Genomic DNA, 11807 nt, shown 5'->3' on the forward strand with positions numbered 1-11807 from the left:
CCCTCCTTCCCTCCCTCCCTTGTGGGGGTAATGGGGATCAAACTCAGGACCTTGGCTTACAAGGCAGCCAGTGAAACCACTGAGCAAAACCTCAAGCCCTGCACAGGTATTTCTTAATAAATTTATCCTATCAGAAAGGAACTAGGATCAATATTCTTTCTATGGCTACTTTGGAAAACTCACAGCAATCCTCCTTGCCTCAGCCTCCCAAGTGCTGGGATTACAGGAGTGCGCCACCACGCCTGGCTGGAGACTTTTATTTAAAAGTAAAACAGGGTATCTCATTAGTTTATCCTTCTAGGGGAAAAGGCAAATTATCTACATAGGTTTTTGTAAAAAAAGACCTGCAACATACCTAGCTACACCTTAGATAGACACACCAACCAAGGGATGTTTTCTGTCTATATTCTTCTCTGTAGACAACAGTGACCATAGTCCATATACAGTTTTGGTCAATTTCTCTTCTCCAGTAGAACCTGATCAGGAGATCACAGACCCAGTTTAAAAGCAGAGGCTTTCTACCTTCTGTGACAAGGAAAACCCTAGCCTTCGCAGATTTTTTTTGACCCAGTAAGCAATTCCAAACACCAACTTTCAAACCATGTTTACTCTTTGCCATGGCAAGCTTTTTGCTCTATTTTTCTACTCTAGAGGAATTAAATATTAAAAAAAAAAAACTCTCAGAATGTCAGATTTTAAGATAAGTGAAATTCTATTACTAAACCTTTGTAAAATCTGTGAAATCATAGAAACTTAGAGGCAAAGGGCATGCTAGAAATCCCACCAGCCCAGCACCATCTGAGACAAAGCCTGTCAACTGCCTTCAAGAGAGACATAATTTTGTTCAGGTTTGGTTTTCACAGGCTCAGGGACAAGATGACTCTCCCCTGCCCCAAAGGAAAAAAAATGATAATTTGTTTAAACCAATCACAGTAATCTTATTTTCCTTTGCCAGAGAATGCCGTAAGGATGGGCATTCAACCTAGTTCTGGCACTGAGAGTATGCTACTGAAAGCCATCAGAAAGAAACCCAGAGGAGATGTCCTGCTTCCCTTCCCTAACTTTGGCTATTGACATAAGAGTAAAAGAGTCTTGGCTGCTGTATCCACTTTGTATCATTGAAGAGAGAGAAGGGTAGCAGAGAAAAAAGTTAGAAATCCCCTGGTCCTTATTGACTCTGGGACCATCACCTCTGGGATTCTTATTAAATGTGTATGCATATAATACTTACTCACTAAGTGTTCAATAGCTGTCTGTTAGGCAGATGAAAAAAACACGATGATGAGTCTAACCATTTATGTCATTCTTCGTTATTATATTATTTGCTTCTAAAAGCATTCTAAACTCCTTTCATAGATTTGGAAAGAGGTTCCAGGAAGTAGAATGACTTAGCCAAAGTTAAACAACAAAGTGGGTAAGTTGACAGTGGAACTCCAATGTCCAGACTTTCAATCTAGTTTAAACTTTTACTGTGGTGGAAGAAATGAGTCCTAAACATTGTTGCTTGAAAGGCAGTCTAGCCCAGCAGTTATATGGGTCTCTGGAGTTGGGCCTGGCTTGGAACCTTGGGTGAATTCAATTTTCGAAGCCTCCTCATTTGTAGAATCAGGATCATATCACCTGTCCATTAAGCTACTATAAAAATGAAATAAAATAATGAATCAATACTTGCTAGCACAGGGCTGAATGCAAATATAACTCTCATTGAATGACAGCAGTTACTGAGAGCCTTGTTGCAGGGAGGGGGTTTAGACTGGGACTCATTAAATAGCCCAAACTGGCAATGAACTCATCCTCTTCTTCAGCTTCCCAAGTGTTAGGATTATAGGCATGTGCTGCCACGCCCAGCTTTAAAAAGCATTAAAAACAAACTGGATTCAATTCAACACAAGCTATAGGTAAGGACAAAATAAATAGAAGCCATTTCCGTTTTGTAAAAAACAAAACTATTCCGTCTTGCTGGGGAAGGTGGTACATACTTGTAATCCCAGTACTAAGGAGGTTGAGGCAGGAAGGCTGCCATGAGTTCAAGAGCAGCCTGGCCTCCATAGTGAATTCAAAGCCAGCCTAAACTACATAGTGAGAACCTGTCTCCAAAACAACAACAAAGAACACCCAAACCAAAAAATGCTATTCTGTCTTAATTTTCTAAGCAACAATACATAGACTTCAACCTTCCACACTTGTACAACACAAAGTATTCTACAATATGGTTCACACCTTCAAAGGACTTTCAATCTACTGGGGAGATGGATGGATAAGCAATTACCTATAATGTACAACAGAATAAAATGTGCTTGGGAAATGTGAAGTGAAAGAAAAAAGAAAGATACTGAGAAAAACTAGAAAGGTCTCAAAGAGGATGTGACATTTGAATAGGTCCTTGAGAGATAACAGAGGGTCTCTGGAAAAGGGCAGACAAAGTATACTGGGATGAATAGAGCATGAGCAAAAACCCAGGAACTTGAAAACACATGGCAAATTCAATACAGCAAAACATTGGGTGGAGGACAGTGTGAGTGGTGAGGTTGGGAAGATACTTAAGTGCTTTTAAAAGTTTACACTTGATTTTGTAAGTAATGGGGAACCATGGTTCATTTTTGGAACAGTGTGGTGTGAAGAGATTTGTGTTTTAGGAAGATAGCTCTAGAAGTTGGTAAAATTAATAACCTAGTTTTCCTTAACCTAATTAAACAAATAAATGAATCACAAAGAACATCAGACACCCCATTTTTTCAGCCCCCATACAGTACAGAAATGACAGGAACTGGAGGGCAGGCTGTTAGTGAGGTTTCCAAATAGCTGCCAATGGGAAACTTTCAATAATGTAACCAATGGAAACTATATGACCACATAATATCAACTTTCTGTTACCTATTTCAGCAACTTCTTTGTACTGACTAATCCCACTGAAAGGTGAATCATGAATTCAACAAGAGATCATGTCCTGTTGACCTCACTTATTCTAAGCTCTTGGGACTATTCCCATCTCTCCTGGCTGCAAGGCTTTTGAGAAATGTCATAATTGAAAACACAGTCATTTTAGTATAAGTCCCAAATTTGGCTTTTTAAGTCAAAGATGGGAAAAAAAGGAAGTGAAAGAGAGAAACATAAAACCCAGAATAAAGAAACCATACTGTAATGGTTTTCCTATCCCTAAAGAAAATCTCTGTTTGAGACCGTCTCCTAAAGTACTTAGAACAAGAAAACACAAACACAGGAACACGTGCTAGGTCACCAGAGAGTAAAACCGACAGACACAAAAACCCAGCTACCACTGCCCTTGCCAAGCAAATAAAAATGGGAACACAGTCAGAGACAGAAAAGTAAGATTGTGGCAATTTGTTGAATTTCAGAATTCTATAGTTAATCCAAAATATTTTTTTACAGATTTTGATTTTAAACACTGCCACTGCAGTTCATACAAAAGTAAGAGTTATAAGGCACACAGTCTTTCAGTGTTAAAATAATTTTAACAATAGCTATGCTTCCATCATGACCTTTCATTATGGATCTGACTATAGTAATTAGCGCCCACAAAACCATAAGTCAAGGTCAGTTCAAATACATCCTTGAATGATGTGACTTTAGATCTGGGAAGGGTGGGAGAGACAAGTTACATTTACAAACCAAAGGCAACAAAAATAAGTGACTTTTCCAAACCTATGTGTAAATTAGGAGTAAAGTTAGGATAAGGCTTTCTTTTTTTTTTTTTCCTGGTAGTAAGAGGAATCAAATACTAGACTCATACATGCTAGGCAAGCAGTCTGCCACCGAGCTACATCCCCAGCTCTTCCTTACATTTTACTTTGAGACAGGGTCTTAACTAATTCACCTAAGGTGACATTAAACTTTCAGTGTTCCTACTTTAGCCTCCCAAGTAGCTGGGATTACAAGTGTGTGTCAGTCCAGTGGCCCGAGACATTTCTAAATCCTAGTTGAATATTATTTGCATATAGCCTTACCTTCCTTTGCCATATGTCTTTTTAGTGTGTTCATATGTGTTTATAGCCTATTTTTCATACATATACCTATATGAACAGTATCTAACACCCACATATTCATAGGACTTTGTTTCTTCCTTAAGATATATTAATATTTGCATTTTAATTCTGTGATGAATTCTGTGATCTTCCAGGGAATTCCCAGGAGTCTATGTACCATTACTCAGTGAACAGCAGCAGCATGATAGTGATAGAGAGAGGAGAAAGGTTAAGTACAGATACCAGTCAAGAGCACGTCTTTATAGAACTAAGATTATTGGTGCTAGAACCAGAAATCAGCCATTGAGTGGTGAGATCTAGGCCCTCCCTCCCTCAGGGATAGGTCCCAGTCAGAGAGCTTCCCTGGTGCATGGTAGACACTGATTAAGGAAGGGAGAACACCCCGAGGATGCTTTGGTCTCCACCCTGAGTTTCTTTAGAAATAATATCCTCTGCTGCCATCTTGTCTGAGACCTATTCCTTTCCATCATTGTATGACCTAAGCTTTTGACATTACTATCCAGTTATCCTCAGAAAATGCAAATGATACTAATCAGGCTGGATTCAAGCCACATCCCATTGGTTTACTTAGACCAGCTGGCAGCACCCTTCATCCACTAGCACAGGCAGTTAGCCTGGGGCTTCCTGTGTCTGAGGCAATGCAGCCTCTACGATGCTTTCTCCCCCCTCCTTCCCTTCCCTTTCCTTTCCTTTCTTTTCTTTTCTTTCCCCCACAACATTGGGGACTGAACCTAGGGTCTTAACACTGAGCTACATCTCCAGCCCTTTTTTTTATTCTTTTATTTTGGACAGGGTCTAAATCGTTAAGTTGCCCAGGCTGAGCTGGAACTTTTGATCCTCCTGCCTCAGTCTCCCAGAGTGCCCCTCCCCTTCCCTTCCCTTTCCTTTCCTTTCTTTTCTTTTCTTTCCCCCACAACATTGGGGACTGAACCTAGGGTCTTAACACTGAGCTACATCTCCAGCCCTTTTTTTTATTCTTTTATTTTGGACAGGGTCTAAATCGTTAAGTTGCCCAGGCTGAGCTGGAACTTTTGATCCTCCTGCCTCAGTCTCCCAGAGTGCTGAGATTACATGTGTGTACCACTACACTCAGCTACAAGTTTCTAAGTAAAACAACCAAAAAATGAGGCAAACCCCAAAGCTCTCATTCTGTTTCTTCAAATCCTTGGAGTTGGTTCATTTAAGCTTTCTGTATGGATAACTTTCAAGAGGGTGAAAGGCAAAGTTACAGCTCTGTGTTGTTCCTATATTTCAGTGAGTACGTTAAAAGGAAACAATCCTTGTCAGTGAGATTGCTTTGATGTGCCTCAATTTTTCCTATACAAATTCATTTATCACTCAAAAGAAATTGAAGTAAATTTTACTTTAATAAATATCCCACATTTTATGACTTAAGAAAAATGGAGCCACACAGAGGTTAAAAAATCCGCTCTATGTTACCCAGACAGAAAGTAATGGAACAGGTCTGAAACTCTATGCAACCTTGTTTGACCAGAAAGCCTTCTCAAAGAGGCTAGCCTAGCAGCAAAGTAGCTACTACTACATCCCACTACTCTCTGCCCCCATTATTCCAGAATCTACCTGGCTTTATACTCAGAGCCAAGTTTACCTCAGTAAGTCTTAGGAGCCACTCATTTATCACCAATTACAGCAGAAGATGCAAAGGTCCCTCCTAATGAAGCAGACCTTTGCACTTCCTGTTATGGAAGCAAGGAGAGGGGAAGAGGGTAGAAAAAGAGGAAAGGGTAGACAAGAAGGAGAAGAATCACTTTTGATAAATCCTTAAACTATTCAAGGTGAGATCGGAGAAGAAGCTAGGACAAAAACTGAATTATCAAGTGAAGAAAATATAAGACCATGCAGCAATAAAGCCTATGAGGAAGAGAGTGACAGGGCTAAGCACAAAATCAAGTTTACCTCTTCAAAGTAAACCCATTTAACTAAATTTTATTTCTTCTGAGGAGGCCGTAAGAACAGTAAGACTAGGGAGATGGGAGGACACTTTGAATTGAGATGCCTATGAAACATTCCAACAGAGATATTCACCAGGTGGTTGGATATATGAGTCTACAGCACTGGCATGACCCCAAATCTGTTGAGACCTCATCTCTGACTCTAGCCAAAATATCTCTGTTTCTGGTATATTTCTTGAGAGAAACAATTGGACTTTCTTCAGTTTAGATGGCTAATTTTGAAGGTTTTGAAGTAAACTCTACTCAAAGATCTTGGCTGATTTTGACTAGTATGCACATACATCCCTTCAAATATTTGCAAGTCAGCCATCAGCCATAAATCTACAACCCTTTTCTATGCTTAGCCCAAGAATAGTGGCCATTGCTTATCATGACCTTTACCAGTTGAGCAATAAAAACATGATTTATTTTTGCCTCCTCATCAGAGCATACCAAAAAGAAAAGGTGTTAGAAACTTTGCAGGGCCTTTACTATTTCCTGTTTAGTTTGCTATTTCCTGTTAAGATGTGTATCTCATGAATGAGCAAATATCCAGAGATATATTACATCAATTCCTGCAAAGGCCATTTGTTACAGTTTACTTTTCAAAATACCACTCAACTTTAGTTGGGTGTTGTGCTGCATGCCTGTAATCCCAGCACTCGGGAGGCTGAGGCAGGAGGACTGGCACAAGTTCGAGGCCAACGTGGGCTCCACAGTGAATTCAAGGCCAGCCTGGACTATACTGTAAGACTCTGTCTCAAAAAACAATAAAAAACAAACAAAAACAAAATACCACTCACCTTATATTTCAACATAAATTAGTATTAAATTTCTTTTCAAATTGGGAATTACATAAGAATGATCATGGTTTGTATAATCCACAAGGGAAAATTTCATAACTTTTTAGAAACTAAAATACGGTTCTTGAATTTTCAATCTGAATAAGGTAGGAAAAAAAGTTAGAAATACAATATTCTCGTCATTTAGGTTATAGTAGGGATTTTGAATAGTTAAGGTTGTTTAGTGATAAAACTCTATATGAATTTTAAGAAACAAAACAATTTAATACACTACTGAGGTTATCTGCTAAAAGAAGAGTGTACCTATTTGTACACAGACTCAAGCAGTTCAAGGGCAAAGCTATCATTCTGCCAGAAACAGGGGTCACAGCAACTTATTTGTCTGCAATATCTAATTAGTCACCACATCCTTGCTTCCCGATGTCCTTGTCCTTTCACTCCCATGGCCACCACCATTAGCTAGATGTTACAGAAAATGGTGAGCACCTATGAGAGAAGACAAGGAATTAAAAGGTACTAATTGAATAGGTGACAAAAAAAATTTTTGAAAGGAGAAATTTTAATTGTATATGAAAATACACCAGATTTCCTTAATATTCCTACTAAAGTATAGCACTGCCTTGGGTTACACTTATTAACTAATTAAAATGTTAAATATATCAATGGACTCCCAAGCAAAATGAAAGTATGCAGTAACTCTAATATAGCAGTAAGGCGCACCATAAAAACCAGTTAATTTGAGTTACAGCTATCTGAATTAAGGGCTGAGCAGGTAACTGAAGAATCAGTAATAAAAATTGCAGTTATTACTGATAAATGAGGTTATTTTGAAGAAAAACGGTGGGGAAAATGGAGAGATGGTTTGTTATACCCCCAGAAGAACAGGTTCACTGTGATTACAGGAGTTTTACACATACATGTGTATGAGTACATATATAAAATATGAGAAAAAATGAAAATCAAAGCCCTCCCAGTGGTGGTGAACTTATAGTACATGTGCCACAGTGGGCTGTTTGTTATCACTGAAAGCTCTACAAGGTTTGAGACCACTGTACGATGAGGTCCTAACCATCTTCTTCAACTATTTCCTCCACTGCTTGCCATGGAATCTTTGGTTCTACTCACAAGTGTCTGCTTGCTGGCCTCTGCACTCCCAACTCCTCACCCTTGGTGCTGAGGATGGAGCCTAGGGCCATATCCAAGCCAGGCAAGTGCTCTACCACTGAGCTACACCCCAGCCCCTTCTCCTCACCTTTGTTCACACTATAATCCTGTCATCTTCACCTTTTGAACTGTTGTGTTCTTCAAAGTCCAGCTCAAATTCCATGCTCCCTTACAAGTCCTTCCTGACCAGTCCAGCCTATGGCGTCTTCATTCCTCTATGCTTTCACAGCCCACTCACTTTATATATAGAGTAAAACAAAAGTTCCCTCACAAACCTTCCTGGGTCTTCATTAGGGTCCAATCCTTTCCACTAGATGAGAAAGTTCTGCAAGGCAAGGATCCTGTCTTCATATATCACTAAATTCATCATAGCACAAAGCGAAGCCCCCTATGATACAGTAAAATCGGCTACTGATGTGAATAAGCAGTATCACATAATGCTCAAAGGGAAATACATTAAATACGAGAGTATTCCACACCATGGTTGTCTTTTCACTAAATATCTTTTGAGAAGACAAGACTGCTGACTTGAGGCAAAGTAAAGTCAAAGTAAACGGAAGGAGTTTAAATAAGCAAAGCCAGATATGGATATTGGAGAGTAACATTCTCCTGAGGTTGACAGAAGAGAGCCAGGAAAAATCAACAAGTATTCAATAGAGTTCAGATAAGAATTAAAACATACCAGTATTTCCTTGAGCATCTTCTACCTTACTTGCTGAGGGCAACAGGAAAGAGGGCCTGAAGTGAGGACCTTGTAGAAATGGCAGCTGTGGCTGCTGCTGCAAAGGCATGCTTTTGAGGACTACTTGCCAATCTGCTTGGGTCACATCTGACCTCGATCGAGCATGGCCTGGCTTGAAAGCAGAGGTGTCATCCAATAAGTCATTCACAGAACGAGGTCTGTCCCTCCGACGCTGACAGATATTGAAAAAATTAAATGTCGATGCTTCCTTTTGTTCCATCCAGGATAGATTATCTGGGGTTGTCCCTCTCTGGACCATAAACTGTTCTTTGGCAGGGAAGACATTTTGAGCTTTTGTTTCTAAGAGTCTGTTCTTACAGTGCTCCCAAATCACATTTCCCTTGCCCAGGGAGGCAACGTTTCTCATAGCACCATTGTCTGTTATGTCACTGAGTACCTCATGCCCCACTAATTCAGGAACTTCCTGAATCCTGTAAACCTCAGCTTGCTGCACAGGCTTTTCTAGCTTATTATCAAAAGTACTAAAGAAATCCTCAGTAACTTCCAAGGCTGGGCTGATATCATCCACTTCCAAAGCTTCCATGTCATAGGTTCCAAGAGGCTTCCGCCTCTCAAGATATTTGAGGGAAAGCCTTAACAAACATTCACCAAACAAAGACAGGTGCTTCTGCAAAAGAGCTGGCAGGAACCTTCATTGGGCTGCCTAGAGCAGGTCAAGCACAAGAGTGGACACTGAAAACATTTGCTAGTAATAGAACCATGAAGAGACAAGTGTTCCTTTGAGCTTATTCTTCAATGAGATTTCTGTGAAGACAACACGGTAGTTCTTGTCAAAGTGATGCCATACCAATTCTTAATTTCCTGGAAGAAAGTAAACAGAACAGCATTGGCATAGGTTCATTGTGTTCTATAGTACACAGATCTTCCCAGTTACTTTCTCATCTTTACACTTCTTCCATGGCAGTCACACACAAAGGGAGACAATACATGTACAGAAGTGCTGTTGTCAGGAGCACATCCCACTCCCCACTGTGTATGAAAACTTACACAGAGCTGGGCAGAACACTTGATAAGAGGAAATAAGGCCAAAAGCTTTTACTCACACAGAGAAGCCTTTGAGAGCAGTTGTGAAAAGACTGCCCTGGCAAACTCTGATATGTTGACTTAAAATTGTAAGCAAAAGAGATGAGGAATTCTGTGGCTAGCCCTATGTCATAAGCAGTCTGGAAGTCATACATGCCTGAGTCCTATTACAAACCTTGAAAGCACTGTTGATCTGTCGGGTTTAAAGGTGCAAGGGGGAAGTAGAGAAGCAGGCTCCATAAAAACTGAATGTTATTGTGCTTGTACTTCCTCGGGTTAGATTTCATAATGCCTAAAGATGACTCCAGACTTCAAAATTCCCCCAGTTTTCTTGGGAAGCTTCAGGCTCCAAACTCCCCAAGATATCAGGTTTGGCCTCAGAGTACAGATCTATCCTAGGGAATGTCAAAGAGCCTGAGCGGCAAACTTTAGCTCATCTTTTCTTTTTCCAGACCTCAAGTCCTAAACCTTACAGTTCCCTCTGGATAGAAAGAATTATATATGAGTGATAACCCATTCCTTCTAGGAAATAAAAGCTAGATCTCCATGATTAGGCCAAATTACAGCCAACCTTGACAGTAACCAATGTCATACATTAGACACTGGCTATATATGGCTATTTAAATCTCAGTTTAGCAAAATCAAAGTTCCTTGATTATACTAGCCACCTTTCAAGGGCCTAACAGTCACATATATCTGTGTATCTTTAGCCATAGGGGGGAAAAAAAACTAGGCAAAGGTATTTTTTTCCTTCATGGCATTTAAGTAAAACTAGACAGTTAATAGCATCAATACACATTGTTGCAAAGGCAGACAGACATGATTTCTTTTCAAAAATTTCAAAAGTTTGATGTCATTAAACAATTACATTTAAATCAACAGCATCAATTAACATTGCTTAGTGTGAGGGGAAAAAATGAGAACCAAGACCTGTCATGTAAAGGTACAAGATCCCAATAATGAATGTAATCATACTGTATACCTAAAATGTACCAATAAACTCAATAAAAGAACAACAACAAAAAAAAAAACATTGCTCAGTGTGAATTAAAGTAGTACATACTGACCTTCATTTTATTTATTTTTTATTTTTTGTACCAGGAATCGAACTCAGGTCCTTGTGCTTGCGAGGCAGGCCACCAAACTGCTGAGCTAAATCCCTGGCCTGACCTTCATTTTAGATCTCATGAGGGTATGTGGTTAGCCTCTTCCCTCGTAAAGTGCAATAATTATAAATTTGTCTGTTTTTATATATTTTGATATTTATGTTAATACTCCATAAAATTAGCTGCAAACAGTGTTGGTGTTTTTTTTCCCTGAGTCTGAAGTTAGGCCTTCGGCCTCTTGAACTGTGTAGCAAGGTTTTAACGTCTATAATTCTGATATTTGGGGCTTTTTTCAATTTTATCTGCACCAAAGACTGAGAAAAAGAAATATACAGTAAATCTTATAACTTTTACTTCTTTTCTGAAAATTCAAATGAACATTAGCAAAGTACAAGAATCCCACTATAGGCTAGGCATGGTGGTGCAAACCATAATCATAGCCACTTAGAAGGCTAGGACAGGAGATTTGCAAGCTCAAGGCTAACCTGGGCAGCTCAGCAGACCCTGACTCAAAATAAAATAGAAAGAACTGAAGATGTATCTCAGTGGTAGGGCACTTAGCATGTGTGAGGCTCTGGGTTCCCACAACCCCAAGTCCCATTTTATAGAAGAGGCATCAAGATACAGAGCATTTAATTAATCATCTAATATTATAGCTATTCTTCTTACCTACTGTTTCAAATTTACTCTTAGAGGAAAGGTAAATACCTACAAAGTGTTTTTTTTAATCAAAATATCTAGGAATATACTTTTTGTGTGCACTGCTTGAGCACTTCCAGGATGGTTAAAAGCACTGATGGCCAGCACTGCTGGCTTGTACAGTGCTTCTGTCCCATTTGGTCTAAAACCACAGCATAGCCAGGAGTGTGGTGCATGCCTGTAATTCTTGTACTCAGGAGGCTGAGGCAGGAAGATCTCTATAAATTGGAGGTCAGCCTAGACTACACAGTGAGTTCAAAGCTAGCCTGAACTACATAGCAAGACCCAGTCTC

General features: G+C 39.6%; 1 protein-coding gene across 3 annotated transcripts in view; it reads right to left on the minus strand.

Annotated features, from left to right (window-relative positions):
• Nucleotides 1–11807, minus strand: part of Plekhm3 (pleckstrin homology domain containing M3) — a 182485-nt gene that overhangs the window by 152026 nt on the left and 18652 nt on the right. For all 3 annotated transcript variants that reach the window (XM_010616080.3, XM_010616081.2, XM_033764580.1), the window contains exon 2: nucleotides 8606–9487. In XM_010616080.3, the coding sequence (XP_010614382.1) occupies nucleotides 8606–9209 (604 nt within the window). In that variant the 5' untranslated portion in view covers nucleotides 9210–9487. The remainder of the gene's footprint in view (nucleotides 1–8605; nucleotides 9488–11807) is intronic.

Source organism: Fukomys damarensis, unplaced genomic scaffold (genome assembly GCF_012274545.1).
Source record: "Fukomys damarensis isolate Sample0158 unplaced genomic scaffold, DMR_v1.0_HiC HiC_scaffold_16, whole genome shotgun sequence".
NCBI classification, from domain to species: domain Eukaryota; kingdom Metazoa; phylum Chordata; class Mammalia; order Rodentia; family Bathyergidae; genus Fukomys; species Fukomys damarensis.